The sequence below is a fragment of the Mesocricetus auratus genome, unplaced genomic scaffold, assembly GCF_017639785.1.
Source record: "Mesocricetus auratus isolate SY011 unplaced genomic scaffold, BCM_Maur_2.0 Super-Scaffold_100021, whole genome shotgun sequence".
In the NCBI taxonomy this organism is placed as follows: domain Eukaryota; kingdom Metazoa; phylum Chordata; class Mammalia; order Rodentia; family Cricetidae; genus Mesocricetus; species Mesocricetus auratus.
The window spans coordinates 31,751,398-31,772,647 of record NW_024429202.1 but is presented as its reverse complement, the minus strand read 5'-3'; the positions used below and the strand labels follow the sequence as shown (position 1 = coordinate 31,772,647).

At 43.9% G+C, this 21,250-nt stretch overlaps 1 protein-coding gene across 1 annotated transcript; it reads right to left on the bottom strand.

Annotated features, from left to right (window-relative positions):
- Positions 1–746: 746 nt before the first annotated feature.
- Positions 747–13,513, bottom strand: Cnot11 (CCR4-NOT transcription complex subunit 11). The gene is made up of 7 exons (XM_005075377.4): positions 12,867–13,513; positions 11,533–11,697; positions 7,483–7,635; positions 5,166–5,368; positions 3,247–3,449; positions 1,147–1,243; positions 747–1,066 (listed from the first exon to the last, which is right to left on the bottom strand). Exons 1-7 carry the CDS (start codon positions 13,378–13,380, stop codon positions 869–871), a joined length of 1,533 nt encoding a protein of 510 aa, XP_005075434.1. The 5' UTR covers positions 13,381–13,513; the 3' UTR covers positions 747–868.
- Between the last annotated feature and the right edge of the window lie 7,737 nt (positions 13,514–21,250).

The window sequence follows — 21,250 nt, the reverse complement described above, 5'->3', positions numbered from 1 at the left end:
GGCCCTGACTAAAAAACACTCCCCCCAAAAATGAGGCACCATTGTACCAAGCACTGACCTCCCCACCAAACAGGGATCTAGGGTACACCCTTCTAGTTTGTCAGTTTGTATCTGTCTATAAAACAACAAAAACCATGCCCATCTTAGACTACCATAATGAGAATAAAGTCCGAGCTATTAAAGTCTAGCAAAAGGTTCCTGCCTGAGAGTGTCCATGTTTGTTAAAGGCCCAAGAAACATTGCCAAGAATTGTGTCATCCGGGTGATGGTGGCCGCAAACCTTTAATCCCAGCATTCAAGAGGCAGAGGCAGGTGAATTTCTTGAGTTTAGGACCAGCCTGGTCTAGTTACAGGACAGCCCTACAGAGAAACCCTGTTTTGGGGGAAAAAAGAAAGAATTGTATGTCCTTGGTTCAGACCCTGCTTAGTAACTACACTCAGCTGCTCAGCACAGACCAGACCATGAATTCTGTGTCTTCACTTACTCTCATTGAACATGTCTTGTACTAGAAGCTACTGAAGCAGAATTCCTGGCTTTTAGGAAACCTGTAGTTAATCTTTAAAAAAAGTGGGTACTTTGTTTTAAATTCAAAAGAGAAACACCTGTACCTCCTTTCCTGTAGTAACTATTTTTAGAATAGTTTCCTCCTATGTATGGTCATTACCAAGAGAGTTAAAAGATACATTTCCCCAAGTTCTTACCAATTCACCCATGGGAAACTCGTCTAAGAAAAAGCAAGTTTTGCTTAAGTAAATAGTGTCATTTATATTTCTTAGATAAAGCAAGCAATCCACTCAAGAATTTCAACAGGTTTAAAAACCAATCCAAATACAATTGAGCAATAGAAGGGGAAGTTCTGGTGAGGTATTACTTTGATACTTTGGTCTCTGAAGGGGTTTCCCCTGTATCCAGTGTCTTCAGCAACCGAAATAGGCCTGCAGCTTCCCGTATCCTACTGAATTCAATACAGAAGGCCTGCACCTCTATAAACAAGTCCTGCACGTTAATAATTTTGTTACGAATCAAAGACTGGAGAAACACACATACAAGACGCACCAAACGATTCTGGAAAAGAAAAAGGGACAAGTTTTAGAAACTTGTCTTCCTAGTGGATAATAATGTTTACAAAGATTTCTACTACTCACCTGCATATATTTATCCTTAATCTGTTCACAAGTAGAGATGCAATTTGATATGTAAAGGTGAATAAACTCAGGAGGTAGATCAACAGCTGTAGTTAGTCTGTTTCATGAAAGAAAATTTGGGTGATAATGTATTTGCTAATATTGAGAGGAAGTGTGTGTCATGTAAGCATGAGGTCAAAATTTCCCTGTAGTAATCTAGTAAAAGTTTATATGACCCAATTCTCTAGTTTTAAATCCAAGAGCCACAGCCACTTAAACCTCTGACACTGTTTCTACTTACATACTAAGCAATGAGTGTCATATTATGTCGGGTGTTCTGGATGAATCACCATCAGTCATGGTCTTACTCCCAAGCTCAACCTCAGCAATTATTGCCATCATTTAAAACTTAGAAAAGGCCTGTAAGTATAAGCACTATGAGAGGCAGTGTGTCTGAATAAAGGTAGACCAAATAGCACATCATATAATCAGACTAAGATGGAGCTTTGCAGAAGTAACAAGAACCTGGTAAAGCCTTTGAAAGTTACTTGAACTGACACAGAACAAAACAGGTTTTCCTGAGAACTGAGCAAGCCACACAGGTGTAGAACTGATGATTACACAGCCTTGAAGAAGACTCCGCAGCTGTGTAACAAGCTTAAGAGTTTCTAAGCCCAACAGAGTATTTTCCAAAGGATTAAGTGGGATAATAAGAAACAGAGCCAGGTGGTGGTGGTGGTGCATGACTTTAATCCCAACACTTGGGAGGCAGAGGCAGCCTGGTCTACAGAGTGAGTTTCGGGACAGCCAGGGCTTCATGGAGAAGCTCTGTCTCCAAAAACCAAAACAGAAAAAAGAAAAGAAATGGAATCAGATAAGAATTCCACACTTGAGTTCAGGTTCAGCCCAGGAAATAGTAGGACATAGGGCTGGCTACTGCAAACCTTTGGAAAGGTAAATACTTCCTTTTCTAAACCTACTGATCTTAAAACATAAGACACTGAAGTAAATTGCCACCAGCACTATGCCTACAGAGATCTGTGCATCAGCAGCAAGGATGCTTCACCCTTGGGAATAAATGAATGCTAGAAAACAGGCAGAGCTAGGACCTGATTGCCAAAGACACTATTACAGGAACACAGTGGAGAAGAATCCAACAACATTCAGATTGCTCCATCCAATGGCAGTATTTAGCCAATGCAAAAAACAAAAACAAAAAACATTGATTGCAACTTTAATTAAAAGGAGATCCTAGCAAGAAGAGGTAGAAGCAAGCAGCATGTTTTCAACAAGTAGCCAGCAGCTCCCCCAGTGACACGATGCTTACAAAGTATTCTGAAAGCTCATGCTTCCTTTCTCCTCCCACCTCTTTCTTGTGCACAGAGCTACCAGCCAAGCTTTTGTCACCAGTTGACTTAACACATTCTTTAGCTCTCCAAAGTTTAAAATAGTTGCCAACTTATATATAGATGTTCAAAAAAAATGTGATCTGGCTTACACCCATAACCCAAGGTTCAGAGAACAAGGCAGGACTGCTATGAGTTTGAAGCCAGGATGCTATGAAATCCTTTCAAAAAGCAACAAAAGGAAAGACTATCTCAGAAAAATAAGTACTAAGTACTTTTAATTCATAATTTACCTAAAATATATCTGTAAAGAAAAAAATGAAAACTATCTGGAATACACCCACTAGGGAATGGATTCCTGATGGCCACTGAAGAGCAAAGTCAAGAAAGAGCTGTGAAGGCAGCCAGGGCTACATGAGACTCTATCTAAAAGCCAGTAACAACTACAAAAGCTGGGAGAACACTAGTAATCTCCAGGACCGCATGCCTAGAGGTCCAATTCTAAATCCTTGGCTTAGATACTGATACTAGCTGCTAAGGAATGTAATACCTGGATTTGTGGGGGGCACAAAAGACAGTGAAGTAAATTCAATAACTGAGTTCTTACAAATGGAGGCTAACTTCACATGTAGTGAACACTAAGATCGGTTTAGGCTAACAGTATCAGAAAAGAGAAGAATAAAACAAAACAAAAATCTGCTACAGATTTTCAGATTCCCAGGTAATTTAGTAAGGGTTGGAATGTTACACTTTTGGCAGGAACATGAAAACTTACCGATTTACAACTTCCATCGAATGTAAGGACATATCCATATTGACCAGCACAGAAAAATACTCTGTGATCTGGCTCGACTGCATTAGTTTCAGCAGCATTTCTATAGCGACTAAAGGGTTGTTTTCCACTAGGTCTGGAAGTTTCGCTGGAGTAAGGCCAATGTGATAAACAAGTTTGGGATCTTTTTCCAACTCACCAAGGAGCTAAAGAAAACCAAATTGAGAGGTTCTTGAGTCATATCAGAGAACTTTTCCTGCATGCAAACCCGTGTTTTATATAAGAACTGTAACAATTATCTGAGTTAATCTGTTAAATTTCTTCCCTCAAAGCCATGTTCATTAAGTCTTGATGTAGTTTTAGATTTGAATTGTGATGATACAAAAATAAAAGACAATTTATAAATGCACTAGTCATTCTTCCTGTAGACATGACAATCTTAGTTCTGTCTGGCAGTATACAATATGGCCATAATAGTGTCATAATTAAAATCTTAATTACCAACTTCTCCCAAGACACACAAACCAGGTTGAGTGTGGCAGCACATATCTGTTATACAAGCACTGAGGCAGGAGGCTGCCAGACTGATCTACATAGTTGTCTATGTTTTTTTAAAAAAGCCACACACAACTCCATAAAGCACAGACTAACTCAGAACAAGAGCCATGCCCTGGCTTACCCAGAAATACCCTACCTAGCAAGGGGCAGACTAGGAAACACCTCAAGTCTTCTACCTGTAGTATTTTATAGTTCAAGTTACACCCACACTTTGCAATTCCAAGAGATGGGAAAATTGTTTTCCTTGTCAGAATACATACTTTTTCTTTCAAAAATTTATTTAAGGCTAGGTCCACTGTGGCCCAGGCTGGCCTTGAGCTCCCTATCTCGTGTGGAGAACAGCCTTTAATTCCTGATTGTCAATCTCCATCTTCCGGGTGCTAGGATTATACCCACCATGCCTGTTAAACTGCTATCTTAGCTATTTGTAGATTCCACACTGGACTGTTTCATGATTGTCTAGTAGCGAACTGAAACTACAAACAATTGCTATTACATCACTTCAAACATATTTGTGGGGAAGGCTGGAAGATGATTCGGTCAGGAACACTTGCTGCTCTTCCAGAGGACCAGGGTTTGGTTCCTCGCACCCACATGGAGACTCACATTTGTAACTCCAGTTCCAAAGGATCTGATGCCCTCTTCTGGCATCTGTGGTGCCATATGGTGCACAGACCCATACACATAAATCTTCAAAAAATGCATATTTTAGGCCAGGCGTTGGTGGTACACACCTTTAATCCCAGCACTCGGGAGGCAGAGGCAGGCAGATCTCTGTGAGTTCGAGGCCAGCCTGGTCTACCAAGTGAGTTCCAGGACAGCCTCCAAAACAATACAGAGAAACCCTGTCTCAAAAAACCGAAAAAAAAAGAAGAAAAAAAAGCATATTTTAAATGATAAGCTGGATTGGAGGTAACAGCATCTTCTTACCAGTTCTAATATGAATGTGTATAAACCTAATAAAGTAGGAGGTATAACTCAGTCTACTGCTAAACATTGTATCCTGAAGCCTGGTGCGTTCCCTGGACTTCACTGTTTATGTTCCCCAAGTTACTACTAGGCCTAATACCGCAATGCACATGACTTGCCTAACTGACAGGCACCTGTAACAGTGCTCCAAACTGAGACCCTTCCTATTCTACCACCTCTCCCTGAGACAAAATGATCACAGGGTCTAGACATTTTCAGTCATTAGATTTCTTGTCTCATCAGAGCAAAATTATCAAACAAGGAAAGCCAGAAGACAGCTTCAGAGACTGTTTCCTCCTGTTGACTCACATCAACCACTGACTGTGGGTTTATCACTTATGGAAGGAAAGCCTTGTGATGGGTTACAGATGGAACAGTTTGTAATACACACATACCTGTGTCTGCTGGGGAGAAGACAAAGGGCTTTTGAAGGCTTTGGCCATGATTCGCTTGATCTCCACACCAGTGCTATTCTTAACACACATTGATTTATCCCACTGAATGGCATGCTCGGGCTCTGTAGGATTTAGCCAGGCCAGTTCATCCTCACAAATGTGGAGAGGTGGTGGTGGGCGGATAAACTCTGGCCGGAAGTGGCCTATAAAGAGAGTAATACATGACTGTATTAGTGAGCTAACATCTGCACATACCTTATATGCATTTCACTTCATGAAGTGTAAGAATGCCTTTCATAAGGGCATATGATAAACTTCAGCTTCAAACAGTAATAATATAAAATCAGGGTTCCACTCAAATTATAAAAAGAAAACACTCACACAACCAGGATAATACCAGGGACCAAATCTGCATTTTGGAAAGAGGAAATTATGTGCATGAAGTTTAAGTCAAGTATGTCTATTTAGGCTGTGGATGCCGATGACAAATAGACAGATTTTAACTTTTATTATTATTTTTAAAGCCTCACTATATGACCCTATCTCAAAAAAAAAACAAAAAAAAAAACAAAACAAAACCCAAGATAGATACCCGTCTATCTACCCAGTTATGAGTCCTGCCTGCATGATAAATCCCACAAAAAAGACTTAGGAGATAAGACCATTAATTGTAATAAAGAGAACTCTCAGCCCTACTTGGCTGCTTCTAGCTTTCCAGAAAGCTTTTCCTATATAGGTTTGTCCTGCTATGGATCCTAGGCTCTACCAAACATCTCTGATTTATTGACAGAGTCTTTCCCTGGCAAAGAATCACCAAGCACACATCTCCAACGTCTACTCGATAGCATCACCAGAATGAATTCCTGTCTTTCCTCAGACCACTCACAGTCGTCAGCACTTCATAGAAAGTACTCCTTATTTGAGGGAGGGATGTTGAGGTGTGGCTACATTCACTTACACACATAGCTGGCTGATGGTTCATGCAATTAAGCCCAGAAGCAGGTGGATCTCTTGTGTTTGAGGCCAGTCTGGTCTACGGAGTGAGTTCTAAGACAGCCAGGGACACACAGGGAAACCGTCTCCAAAAACTAAAAGCCACCATGTGCCATGGATCTGGAGACATGCTTGTGACTACAGCCAGGGACACACAGGGAAACCCTGTCTCCAAAAACTAAAAGCCACCATGTGCCATGGATCTGGAGACATGCTTGTGACTACAGCCAGGGACACACAGGGAAACCCTGTCTCCAAAAACTAAAAGCCACCATGTGCCATGGATCTGGAGACATGCTTGTGACTACAGCCAGGGACACACAGGGAAACCCTGTCTCCAAAAACTAAAAGCCACCATGTGCCATGGATCTGGAGACATGCTTGTGACTAGTTGAAATTTCAAGCAGCAAAACCACTTTAAGACAAATGGAAGACACATTGTACATTTCCAAGTCCTGGAAGCACTATAATTAGGAGATGATGTTCCTATCCCTGTGCAGAATGTCTTTGTCAGTCAAATCACCCAGAAGTTTGTAAAACCAAATGGTACAGCTGGATTATTTCAAATTCAGTGGGTTGCCCCCCCCCCAAACTAAAGTAGAATAAGGGCTGTCGAATCAGTAAGACAAAAAGTAATGATAAGATTACTAAAGAAGTATAAAACGGGCTGGAGAGATGGCTCAGAAGTTAAGAGCACTGGCTGTTCTTCCAGAGGTTCTGAATTCAATTCCCAGCAACCACATGATGGCTCACGACCATCTGTAATGAGATCTGGTGCCCTCTTCTGGCATGTAGGCAGGCAGAGCACTGTATACATAAAAGAAGAATAAAAAAGTATAAAACAACCTCTATTAGATAGGAAGTTGCAGCAGGCCCACTTTGGAGGCTGGGGATGCTAGCTTAGCTGTGGAGTACTTTTCTTGTACACAGTGGTCCTGTGTAAAACAAAAAGGCTTGGTAACCCCAGCACTTGGGAGCTAAAAGCAGGAGATTAGGACTTGAAGGCCGTCTCAGCTATACAGGGAGTTTTCGAGGCTACTCTGCACTACATGAGAGCCTGTCTCATTAAAACAAAAACAAACTGATTCATTTTAGTAAAATTTGAATTTCTATCTCCAAGCAGGCATATAACAAGTAATAAACATCCTAGTATATAACTACTTTAAAAAGAACTAAATTTTACCATTCATCTCTGCTATATTCTAGAGTAAGTCAGGAAGTCTCTCATCAGATTCAATGAAACAAGTACTGCAAAACCTGAAAAGTTCCACAGAGTGCTGCTACAGTGAACCTGAAGATAAAAAGTTAATGCATATATACTTACTTTCAATAGGCGGTTTTAGTCCGCTGACTAAAGACTCTGTGATCCGAGAGGCAACAGAACTGTCAAATCCAGAATTCGAGGAATCTGGGTCCGGGTCACTGAGGATACTTGGGAAGCTAGCTTTACTCTGGGTTGGCAGTTCAGACTGACGCTCTGGAAGGGATTCAGACAAGATTTTAAGCCAGATATGGGGCAAGATACCTGCAACGCTGCCAGCACTGGGGAGGTGGAGGCAGGAGGACCAAGAACTCAAGGCCAGTCTTAGCTGGGAGAGAGGACATTTTAAAACTGGGAACACCGTGAACAGAGCAGGAGTACAAAATAAGTATCTCTAACTCCCATAAACCAAACATAGTAACATAAAAATAGCCCAATGAGGGAAAAAGGACTAAGGATTTGAACAGGAACTTTTCAGAAAATATAAATGGCCAATAAATATTTGAAGTGATGTTAGGAACCAGGACACCTTCAGTTAAAATACAAGACCTTATTACACACTCACAAATTTGGCGGAAAACTAACAAGCCTGGCAACAAATTTGGGATGCTGTGCTGGGAACGAAAACTGACCCAGAAGCTTCAGGAAACAACTGAGCTAGACCTACCAGCTGTTACATGTGCCTCTCCTCCCATCCAGGAGAAGCACTTCCACAAGCCCCAGAATAAGCACAAGAAGGTTCACAGGAATAGTAAGTCCAACAAGAGCTTGGGATCACAGTATATAACTATAACGCAACACTGACAAGGGTTACAAAATCACCAGCATGGCTGACTAGTCTCTCAAATCACACCCTACAGAGGGATGAAAGTATAAATACAGTATGATTCTCTGTGTGTGTCAAGTTCAAGAATATACAAAGTGAAAACCACAGGTACACACAGGAGGGGCTATAAAGCATATCAGTGAATACAACTAAAGGTGGGTCAGTGATGCAGAGCCAGCACCTGAGGCTGGTCTTGAACTCCGGGGCTCAAGGGATCTCATCTCACCCTCCTAAGGAGCAGAGAGTATAGGCACACCACCAGGCCTGGAAATTATTGATAAACATTTTTTAAAACCTGAAGCCTGGCTGCCTGATTTGAATCAGAAATGTCTGATAGTCTTTGGCATTTGAAGCCGTGGTCCCCAGTTGGTGGCACTGTTTGGGGGCTTAGGTGTGGCTTCACTAGAGGAAATATGTCATACAGCAGGTTTTGAGAACTTAAGGACTCAAGCCATTCAAACTTTGCTTATCTCTACTTCCTGCTATGGTTTAAAATGTGAGCTCTCTGCTTGCTAGTCCAGTTGCCACAGTCCCCCAACATGATGGTGACACCCCTAGCCCTCTGAACTACTAAGTCCAAACACACCCTTCCTATACATTGGTCACAGTATTTTATCCCAGCAATAGACAAGTAACTAATCCATTGCCAGTGTTGAATTCATTGTAAGTTGGTAAGATACTATGCTATGTTTCAGATTCTGGCATTTTAAAAACAGAGGACTGGGGACTGGAGATGACTTGGTGGTTAAGAGCACTTGCTTTTGCAGAGGACCTGGGTTTGATTCCTAGCATAGCACATCACACCCATTCATACCATTCATAACTCTAGTTCCAGGAGATCGATTCCATACCCTCTTTTGACTTCTGAATACACACACCATCCAGAAGACTTTAATGATACCATTTTATGAAAATATCTTACATTCTAAGAGAATGAAACACTTGCTGAACCTCAGAGTCGAGTAAATAATATACCTTGATGTTACTAAAGCCTTGACCTAACCTGCTGTGTAGTCAGCCTGTCTGTTTAACCTGCCTTTAGGAGAACACTGTAACAACTAACCTTACTTGCCCTCGGAATTCCCATGACCAGCTTTTACAACATAAGCTGAATGCATGGCTGTGATCTTAAATCAGGTGTAAAAAGACATTATACAATTACTATCAACCATAAACATTGGAAATCGCATACAGATATAAGTTGAGAATGGTGTGCCTGCAGCACTGAGTGCTTTGGGGTCAGCTGGAGTCAGTGACCTAATCCCTTATAAAACTGGTAAGGATTTCTGTGAAGTACCCCTCACTCCGTTCCCATGTGATGCTACAATGTTCAGTAAGTACAGAGCAGAGCCCTTTGTTAGAGCAATTAGACATCAGGCAGGCATAGATACACATGAAAGGGCAACAGGAACACAGGGGCAGAGTCAGACTCACACATCAGAGAGACTACATACGCCACGGCAACGAGACTAACAGGGCACACGCCTTTAGCCCAGCCCTGAGAGGCAAGGGCAGGCTGGTCTAGAGAGCCAGTTCCAGGACAGCCAGGGCTGTATCTGTGGGGGGTAGGGTGGGTGGAGGGGATGACAGAGACTACAGACAAGCCAGAAGTCTAAACTACAGACAGATGAAAGACAAAGAGAAAGAAGTGAAGAATTCAAACCTGGGTTCAAGCTTGGTCAAATTAACCCAAGGTAAAGTGTTCAGCTTCTCTTTCATTAACCTGATACTCATGCATTTCAGTGCCTTTAATGACAAGGAGAACTAAAGTCCTAATGAAAGAGCTTTAAAAAGAGTTGGTAAAGACCATCAAGCCATTGAAAAACTAGACAAAGGCGTGTGAAAAAGATACCGCAGCTATTCCACATGGCGTTCAGTCTTGTTCATTCAACAAGAAAACACTAACTGAATTAACCAATGCCACCTTTTCATCCTTGAGTATAGAAATAAAAGACATTAAATAGGGCTGGAGAGATGGCTCAGCCGTTAAAGGCTAGGCTCACAACCAAAGGACATTAAGTAACATTACCAATTAAGATGTAGAGCAACACTTAACTGGCAAAGTGTTGAAAAGCCAATGTATAGTAGATATTTGTTGGGAATTTTTAAACTCCTGAAACAAATTGTTAAGGATAAATCACTGCCCCTTTGGGGTTACTAAAATACAGCTTTTTTGTGTGTTTTTGCTTGTGTTTTTAAAATTACGAAAACACAACACGAGTCACCTACAAACATACCTTTAGTACACAGATCCTACTATCTGTTTCATGCCCTACAGAGATGATCTGGATTTTGGATGTTTGTTTTATCTTGTATTTTGTATATTTTTTTTCAGACAGGGTCTCACTATGTAACTGCCTCTGAGTGCTTAAATCAAAGGCCTGTGCCACCATGTCTGGCTCAGAGATGAACTGTGTGGTGAGCTCTGGGGAGAGTATGAAGCAGACAGAAGAATGGAATTTGGACAGCTTCCATCTGAGGGAAGGACAGAAAGACATGTTAGTCATTCCCTCCTGCCAGAAAGACAACCAAAGAGTGTCCCCTCTCATATGGCGATCTTAGCTTATATCTGTATATGCAATGTGGTAATGAGTATAAATTATGGGAAACTAGAAAGGGGACCACGAGGGAATAAAAGGCTTTAAAGGAGGGGGTAAGAAAAGTAAATGAGGAGCTGGAGAGATGGCTCAGAGGTTAAGAGCACTGGCTGCTCTTCCAGAGGTCCTGAGTTCAATTCCCAGCAACCACATGGTGGCTCACAACCATCTGTCGTGAGATCTGGTGCCCTCTTCTGGCCCGCAGGCATACATCACTGTGTACATAATAAATAAACCTATCTATAAAATAAAAGGTAAGTGAATGTGAACGGGAATGCTCAAGTGAAAAAGGCTCTGAGAAAGGGTAGACAGCAGGGAGGTAGGGGATGAACGGATGCAGAAACTGGAAAGGAAAAGTGAAAGGGGATGCTAGGGCAAAGGGTTTAATTGGGATGGCAGCTGGGGGTGCACACCTTTAAACCCAATACTTGGGAGCCAGAGGCAGGAGGAACTCTTAGAGGCTAGCGTGGTCTACAGAGCAAGTTCCAGTACAGCCATGAACAGCCACAAAGAAATCCTGACTCCAAAAAACAAAACCAAAAAACCAAACAAACAAAAACACAAAAGAGGAGATGGGTAGAGAAAGAGGCAAAAGGGGCAAAAGGATAAATAATAATAATAATAATAAATCTTGATTTTAGGTAGATGCTCTCAAGAACAGACAGGAGAGCCCAAATGGCCCTTCCTTACCTGCCAAGGCTAACTGAAGGCCACTGATGTCCACAGACTGTCCCATGTTTCCAACATCCATCAACGCGATCTGGCGAGGTGTCTTTTTGAAGAGTTCCCTTGGGGGTGCCAGCATCAGCTGGGAAAGAAAGAACTTTTCTGGTGGAGTTATAGGAGGCAAAAACCCTGCAAATAAAAATGTACACCGATTTCTCTCCAATGGTTACTTTTTTAAAAAATTAACTTGAATCTGGTAAAAACAGCATTTGCTGCTTGCCACACCACGCTACTTTTATAAAATGTAACTGAGTTCCGGTTCATCAAATATAAATTCTATACATAACTGTATCACTTGGCATTTGGTGATCTACAGAAATGTCAATGAAACTTAAGGCTTTAATAACTGAATTTTCTGTCCAATCCCTGCAAAGGCTAAAGCTTACTATGGTAGCACTTAGAAATGCTTTTCCAGGACTTGGAGTACAGTCCAGTTTAAACATACTTAAAAACAAAACAAAACAACTAGGAGGGTGGACAGATGGCTCAGCAGTTGAGAGAGCACTGGCTGCTCTTCCAGAGCCTGAGTTCGAGTCCCAGCAGCCACATGGCAGCTCACGCCGGTCTCTAACTCTAGTTGCAGGGCTTCTGACACCCTCACACAGACCTACCTGCAGGCAAAATACCGATGCACATGAAATAAAAATAAATTTTAAAAAATCTAAAATGCAGTCTTGTGACAGGCGTGGGGAATGGGAGGATGGGATCGCTGTCCTAGAGTCCTGGGCTAGGCTCGTGTGGGTAGAGGCACCAAAGTTAAGGAAGGGAGCATCCTCGAATCTGATCTACATCTGATCTCAGCAATGCTGCAAAAGTAAACAGTCTACAAATGTCTCCGCGAGACACTTTGCATCTTCTAACAGTGAATTAGAAGTCTTCATCTCTGCCCACACGACATTCCCGCAGACCAAGAAGGCGGCTGCAAAGACGTTAGATGTAGTGTGCATTTCAACCTGCCACTTCCTTAGGTTCTCAGTATCGAGACTTAAAAGGGGGTTGGGGGACAGACTCAGTGTCACTGGCTATAGCCTCGCATACCCCAGCGCCTTAAAATAACGAGTGAACCGTATTTGACATACTAACGAGGTACAGTCCCTCGGCGAGTTCGGCTGGGAGGGATCATTTGGAGTGCAGTGAATTTAAATAAAACCAACACTTGGGACTTTTGGTTACCCCTCCCCTATGTGGGGTGTGTGTGTGGGGGGGTGACCCTCTCTACAAATAGGCTGAATTTTCCCAGCCGGTGAGCTCCCAGCAGAACCGCTGGCGGCGCCCGCACAACTGGCTGCGGGAGGTACCTGAGAGCGGGGGCCGGTCGGGCTCCTGTCCGCCGCGGGCGGGCGGCGCCGGGTTGAGCAGGTGCGCGAAGCTGGCCGCAAACGGGTTGGCGGCGAGCGGCTCGGTGCGGTACATCTCCCACAGCAGGTAGAGAGCCGTGAGGCGCTGCGCCGCGCTGGGCAGCAGGTCCGGCTGCTGCAGCAGCATCACCAACACCGAGCCCAGGCGGAAGTGGTCGGCCTTGCTGAAGTAGTGGTGGAAGGCGGTGGACAGGCCCTCGAAAGTGCTGCCGCCGCCCGCCTCCTCAGAGATGATGTTCAGCAGGCTCGAGAGTTCCTTCGGGCTCAGGCTCATCCTGCCCGCGGGGCCCCCGGGGCCTGCACTCTCTGGCCCGGGGCCACTTGCTCCGCCTCGGCCTCCGCTCGAGCCCGCTGGACCGCTCCGGAACGCCGCCGCCGCCGCCTCCCGCGCTCCTCTAGGATCCGCTGCGGCGAGAAGCCGGCCAGACGCTGTGCTCGTCCCGCCGCCGGGCATCAACTTCGCCCGCCGGCCCTGCTTCCCGGCTCAAAGGCCCTGGCACCGGCTAGCTGCTTCCCCCGCGGCCGTAAAGCGCACCGTTACACGACAGCGTCGCAAACAAAACAGCGCGGAAGTCGGACGATCGGAACCGAGACACAGTGCAGATAGCGACAGAGCCAGGCCAAGCCCGCGTTCCGGAGACGCGAGGTGGGCGGGGCGCCGCGTCCGGAAGTGGGAGGGGCGCTCTGGAGGGGGGCCCCGTAGACAGAAAAGGGCTCCTCTAGTCATCCCTTTAAGGATGGGGAGTTAAGCTGTCTCTGGGTGGTGGGTGGTGCCAAACCGGCCCAGTAAATATTTGAAATATGGGTCTTAGATGCTAACTGGCTTAATAGAACATTCTTGATGGTGAAATGATATGCAAATAAAAACAGGTTTCTTATAACCAGTTTAAATGTCAAGGCTTACTCATATTCTCAGAGATGGGATCGTATTGCACATAAGTGTTTGTGCATAGCTAGGTAAACAAAAATCTGGGCGGGACCTGGCTCTGGGAAGCAGAGGCATGCAGATCTCTGTGACTTTGAGGCTAGGCTGCTCTACATGGTGAGTTTCAGAACAGCCAGGATTACATAGAAAAAAACGATGTCTCAAAAAATAAATAAAAAGAAGGAAACAAAAATCTGAGAAAGAGTCTCAAGAAATACTCGTTTACTCAAGAAATACTGGTCAACAGAGTGAGTTCCAGGACAGGCTCCAAAGCTACAGAAAAACCCTGTCTCTAAAAACAAAAACAAAAACTAACAAAAAAAGAAAGATAAAAAGGCCCAAGACAAAACATAGATGAAGAGAAACAGGTTAATTTAACAGGAAAAAAAGAAAGCTGGCCAGAAGTTAGCATAAGCTAAGGCAGAGCATTCACAACTAATAGTAAGTCTCCCTTGTGTCATGATTTGGGAGCTGGTTGGTGCCCCCCCCACACAATAAAACCTGGTATGTATGCTCCTGTAAGTAACCACCCCAACTGAACTCATTGCTCACCCAGCTACACTTGAGGTCTGGTTTTGGTGCAATCCCTGGGTGAATAGATATGAATTCTTTATGTCTTCCCAGGAAAGACATGTACACCATAAACAGGGACATAAATGAGCCAAGGATGGGATGCGTCTGAGAGGAGAATGTGTGCTGCCTCTGCCATGGCTGATGAGACCTACCACTGAGCTGAACCATCTGAGGGTGAGCATACACCAGGCAACCCCCATTGGCTCTTGTCCTCTGGGGTGTGGGCTGGCCTGCCTTGTTGCTGCAGTAGTGATTACGTTAACCCTACTGTTGGTTTTCATGACCTACATTTTACCCTACTGTGGGTGAAAAGACACAAGAAAGGATGCTCTAATGTAGGATGGAGCGTCCATGGGGAAGATCCCATAATGGCCTCCTTCTTCTATACGGTACAGAGCGGGATGCCTCCTTAATGAACGGGGATGCTCCAAATTGTCCTATATGACTTAGAGACCAAAGGATATATTGTAATCCCCAATGCAGCGTGTGTAAGACAGGGTCATAAGCAGGATGTAATATCAGTTGCATGATATTGTTCTGAACATGAGACATGCAACTGTCTGCCCAAAAAAGAAATTGCCCGTGTAAGGGAGAAATTACAATGAGAAAAACAAGTATGATGCTGTCCTTCGCACTAACCTCTGAGCTGACAGGAGAAGGGAAGGAACCGAAAAACAAGATGGAAGTGCTGGCTTGTTGTTTCTTATTGCTGGGGATGGAGAACACTAAAGAAAAGAAAATATAAAATAAAATCTGTACGAAACAGGCCCTCTTGGGATCCAAAACTTTGGAATCCATGAGAGGAGTCAGACAGCAGGAGAAAGTGAGGTGATGTGATAGGAGATAGCCCTGAGGTCTAACCTTTATTGCAGAGAAGGAAAATCCATGCACATGTGGGTGGAGCCTTGGTGTCAGCCCAGTACAGGAAATAGTGGTGGTCAGGGAATAGTCTGCCTTTGAACTGTTTAAATGAAAAAAAAATAAGAAAAGAAACTTTTAAATAAGACGTGAAGGTGAATGGGAAAAAAAAGAAATTAAAAAAGGAGGACACAACAGCTCCTCAGCATAGTGGAGGAGAAGGTTTATTTCAGATATGTCAGAGAGGGTAGCCAGAGGCAGAGACATCTGGAAGAGCCCAGAATGGACATGACCATCAGACAGAGCTGTCCCACGTGAGGAAAGACACAGAGGCAAGCAGGAGATCTGGAGCCTAGCATCCAGGAGGCAAAGGGGCCAGCATAGCTAAAATGGCTGGATTACATAGGAAAGAGCCTCTGAGGGGAGGGCAACCCAGGACAGGAGAGAATTCAGGACAGGGGTCAGGATATGCCTGCCGTACCCTGAAACAGATAGGGACTGGGGGATGCTGGGAGAACCTAGCAGCCATATGTTTTGATAGGTTTGATAGGCACATCAGTAAACCATTTGTCCCAGGTCTGAGATCTAACAGAGGGTCAGCAAGGTGGCTCAGCAGGTAAAGGCACTTGTCATCAACCCTGACAATCTGTGTTTGATCTCTAGAACCATCATGGTGAAAGGAGAGAACCCATTCCCACATAGTATCCTCTGACTTCCACACATGTACTATAGCACATACTAAAAATAGAAATGAAAGCTTTTCCCCTAGCTTGTGAGGCTGTGGGATGTAGGCTCAGATGGAATGAATCTGAGTGCTGTGGGAGCTAAGAAACTGAATAATATAGCTACCCAACCCTCCCTAAGACAAAGGCTGCACGATCTGAGACAATATGAGAGAAACCAGTCCCAGAACTAACCCTTTGAACCCTTAGGAACACTTAGTTGTTGCCTACTGAGGTCCCAATGCATATCAGAGAACAATAGACGAGTTTGTTTGTTTTTTGTTGTTGGGTTTTTCTTTTGGGGGCGAGACATATCTTTGGCAAGTAATCAAGTTAGTTTTATACTTGCTACGTAGCACAGACTATCTTCCAACACTCAATCCTCCTGTCTCAGTTTCCCACCATGCCCAGCTTCATTTGGGTCATTCCAAACCACACACTTCTAAGAATATCTGGCATAGTAGTTCACTGTGAGTATATGAGAATATCCAACGTATTAATGTATTGAGGAAATTTCTAATCTGAGTGTCTAATGAGATGAAAGCTTGGCCATTCACGGAAATCTCTTTTGTAGACGTAAGTCCTGACATCTTGGCCCTGTATGGAGGACTGGTCCAGGCAGCTCATGGGACATGTGCATGTTCAACTTCAGCAATGTTCTGGGAGAATGGAAAATAAGAAATTAAAAAGAGAATATGGCTTCTTCTAGGTATGGTGGAGGGGAAGGTTTATCATAGATATGCAGGAGAGCATGGCCATGTGAGGAGAAGGGGGAGGAGAGAAGGGAGAGCCAGACCAAGAGGTCAAAAGGGCAAAAAACAAAAAAGGACCAGCCTAACCAAAACAGCTGGATTATACAGGGAAGAGATGGTGGGGGAAGGGCAGCCCAACCCAGTCTCTGGGCTGGAGGAGATTAGGGTAGGGGGCGGGGTATGCCAGCCAGGAGCGTCCTGGAATAGGTAGGGTTGAAGAGTACAACAAGGACCTGGCTTTACCAGCTCCAGCTTTGGTAATTTAGTAGGCACCTCAGTTAGCCGTTTGTCCTTGGTTTGAGACTGAACACTAGGTAGGTACTCTCTGTTGCTATGGTAAAATACTGACCAAAACCAGCTTGTCAAAAAAAAAGGGGGGGGGTTTATTTGGCATCGAGGAAAGACTAGGCAGGAACAGACAGAAACCATTCAGGGGTACTGCTTACTGGCTTGCTCAGCCTGCTTTCTTATACAGCCCAGGATCACTTGCCTGGGGTGGCACCACCCACAATGTGGGCTGGACCCTCCCACATCAATCATTAAACAAGAACCCCCCACCATCTCACACACACACACACACACACACACACACACACACACAGGCCAGTCTGAGGGAGGCAATTCCTCAATAGAGGTTCCCTCCTCCCTAGTGGCTCTAGTTTGTGTCAAGTTGCCAAAAAACCAGCCAGCCCCAGTAAGCTGTAGCAAATAACCTTCCCAAAGTCCCGAACAAGCTTATACCTCCCCAAGCAGTGCAGGAGAATACTACTGGGGCCCATTTCTTTGTAGCCATTCCAGCTGGTGGGCAGTGAGATCCATGATGCTTTTCAGCCAGGCATGGTGGTACATGCCCTTGACCCCAGCAGAGACAGAAGGATCTCTGTGAGTTCAAGGCCAGCCTGGTCTGCATCACTAGTTCTAGGACAGTCAGAATTACTTCACTTCTCTAATGACTAGTGAAGTGGACTATTTGTTTACCTGGTACTGGAGTAGCAACCTCCCTCACATGCTCCTCACTACAGCCTCTGTGTGTTCTTATGTCTGTCTGCTTTCTATTGATTTGTATGATTTTGAAAAAATTGTAGGCATGATTCCTCTGTAAGATTTATGTATTGGTATTGCTTCTCCCAGTGTATATTGTTCTTACTTTCTTAATGGCTTCCTGTAATTGTATTCCTGACTTCCTGTGGCTGCATCTAGTGTACCCAACATGCTATTTAAACCAGCTACTTCAAAGGGACTGAGGCTCCCTCACTTCCTAGAGGACTCAGAGCAGTGGTAACTTTGTCTGGTTGCTGGTTTTTACAGCTATGCCAGTGGTTTGAGGGCCAAGTGGCTGTGTATGCTGATGAGCTCATCTTTCTTAACTAATAGCCTCTGTGTCACAGGTCACTGCCAATTGAGCCACAAGCCCTAACTCCTTGTTTCTGATTTCAGCTGGTATTTTGTTGTTGTTGTTATTTTATTATGTGTATGGGTGTTTTGCCTGCATGCATCTGAATACCACAAACATGCAGTACCAATAAATACCAGAAGAGGGCAAGAGGGTGTCAAATCTCCTAGAACTAGAGTTACAGACAGTTGCATGCCTCAGTGTAGGTGCTGGGAATTGAACTGGGATTCTATGGAAAAGTGGCCAGTGCTCTTAACCTGTAAGCCATCTCTCCTGCCCTTCATGTGGAATTGGTTTTGATCCCACTGGATGTCCTACACCAATATGGAAGACACCCAACTCTGTTGAAATACATTTATTCTCCAAGGAAAGATGGCTTCTTAGTACATTTTCCATTGGATGCCACAGACTAGATAGTGTGGTGTGGTTATAAGGTATTCCTTGTACCCTATCCCACCCTAAGGGTTGTGTATTGAAAGATTGGTCCTCAGTTGATGGCAGTATTTTGGGACGTTCTGTGGAGCCCTAGAAGAAGTAGGTTATTAGTGATAAGAACACTTATCATTGATGCTTTCCGTTCCGCACTTCTGCCTCCCGCCTGTCGTTTTACTCTTTTGACTTTTTTGGGGGTGGCTGGGTGGCTGGGTGGCTGGGTGGCTGGGTGGCTGGGTGGCTGGGTGGCTGGCCCCTGAAGTCCTCCTCCTTCCTCTCTTGTTTCCAGATGCCTTCTCCGCCCAGATTCTTCCTCATATTTATTTTCTCTGCCTACCAGCCCCGCCTATTCCTCTCTCTTGCCTTGCTATTGGCCATTTAGCTCTTTATTAGCCCATCAGGTGTTTTGGATGGTCAGGCACAGTAACCCAGCTTCACTGAGTTAAACAAATGCAACATAAACAAAAGACACACACCTTAAAATAATATTCCCCAATACCTGTCCACCATGATGCAAACAGCTCTGTTCCACCATGGCCTCCCTGCCCTGATCTACCAGCATGTGTGAAACCATGAACCAAACCATTTCTCCCTTAAGTTGCTTTGTTTAGTTGTTTTGATCGCGTCTCTGTAAACATCATTGGTTAGTATGCCGAGTAACATTTTTATTAATTTAATTTTAATCAATTAATTGATTTTACATGTATGCATATTCTGTCCACATGCATATCTGTGTATTACATGGGACCTGCTGCCCCTCAGAAGAGAGTGTCAGATCTACATGGAGAGAACAAACTTCCAAAATATGTCCTCTAACACTAACATACACAGACACACCATAACACCTGTGTGCCCACAAACATACACACATATAAGTAAAAAATAAAACTTAAAAGATTTCACCACTATACACACATTATGTCTAAATATGTAAACACTGTGGCAATACCATATTAAAGAACTGTCGGTGTTGGTTTTGTTGTTGTTGTTTTGGTTTGGTTGGGTTTTGATTTTTTTGAGACAGGGTTTCCCTGTGTAACAGTCCTGACTGTCCTGGACCAGGCTGACTTCAAACTCACTGAGATCTGCCTGCCTCTAACTCCCAAGTGCTAGGACTAAAGGCATGTGCCACGACCGCCCAGCTTTCCTAGTTTTTATTGGCTGAGTTTGATAGTGTTGCTTCTCTTTCTGTTTTATGGAAAAGTTTGGGAAGCATTAGAATTAGCTGGCTACGAAATCTAAGAAGAGCAATCTAATCCTGGAGAGCTCTCATCTAAGAAGTTTTAATGTAGTCCTGAATGAAGGTCATCCTCTCTGTGTATTGATTCACACAGCAAATACAGCGACAAACAGGAATGAGGTGTCTCATACACAAGAAAGGGTTTTCTGGTATTACAAACTCAGAACAGCATGCAAAGCCACAATCAAATATCATCACTCTGTACTTGCCGTGGTTTCTAACATATTTGGTGGGGGAGGGGATGATAGTACTCTCAATACATTGCTGCTTCCTGCAAATGGTCATAGACCTGATTACTACATCTCTCTGTCTGTCTGTCTGTCTGTCTGTCTGTCTGTCTGTCTCTCTCTCTCTCTCTCTCTCTCTCACACACACACACACACACACACACACACACACGCACAGTGTTCTAAGTCAGGGGCATGAAAGTGTCTCAAAAGAAAAGAAGTAACATAATACACTGGGTCATCCAAAGCATAGTAAGCATACCATGTTCTTAGAGGGCAGACATCACGTGACTTCTGTGTTCTGCACAGGCTGTATCCAGGATGTAAGCAGAATGAGTGTTAGGTTATAAATGATCTCAAAGCATATTGCCAATTCAGCTACCGGTTGGGTGAAAATTCTAACTTGTAAAGACCTTTAAACACCTTTTCTCAGAAAAACCATTCCCCCACATGTGCCGAAGAACTGTAGAAAGTTGAAGCCTCTTGTTTTTGTTTTTATTTATTTTCCTTTTTTGAGACAGGGTCTCAGTGTCTTTCTGACTGGTCTGAAACTCCATGTAGCCCAATACCACCCACTAATTCTTCAGCATCTTTATTGGGCAGTTGCACAGTCTGTTTTTGTTTGGTTTTGTGTGTGTGTGTGTTTTCTTGTATCTTACAAGATAGTAATTGAAATTGTTGTGTCTTGTGTACATGTGTATACACATTTACTGTGCTCCTGCTTTGAGGTTTGTATGTCTGGTGGGCTGAGATTCCTACCTTTTTTTTTTTTTTTTTTTTTTTTTGTGGGTGGCTTGCTTCTGGAGATGTGCCTTGGGGTATCAGCTTTACTTTCACCTGGATATTATAGTGTCATCTCCCTGTAGCTTTGTGGTTAGTGACATTGTATACCACGTTGGATTTGGGAAAGCCCATGCAACATGGTCTAGCTGGCTGTTCAAGCAGCTATGGTACAAAAAAGAGTGTGTGAATATTCCTACAGTAGAAACTGCCGCCGGGCGTTGGTGGCGCACGCCTTTAATCCCAGCACTCGGGAGGCAGAGGCAGGTGGATCTCTGTGAGTTCGAGACCAGCCTGGTCTACAAGGGCTAGTTCCAGGACAGCCTCCAAAGCCACAGAGAAACCCTGTCTGAAAAAACCAAAAAAGAAAAAAAGGAAAAAAAAGAAACTGCCTCTACTTAGTGATCAGAGCTTCCCAAGGT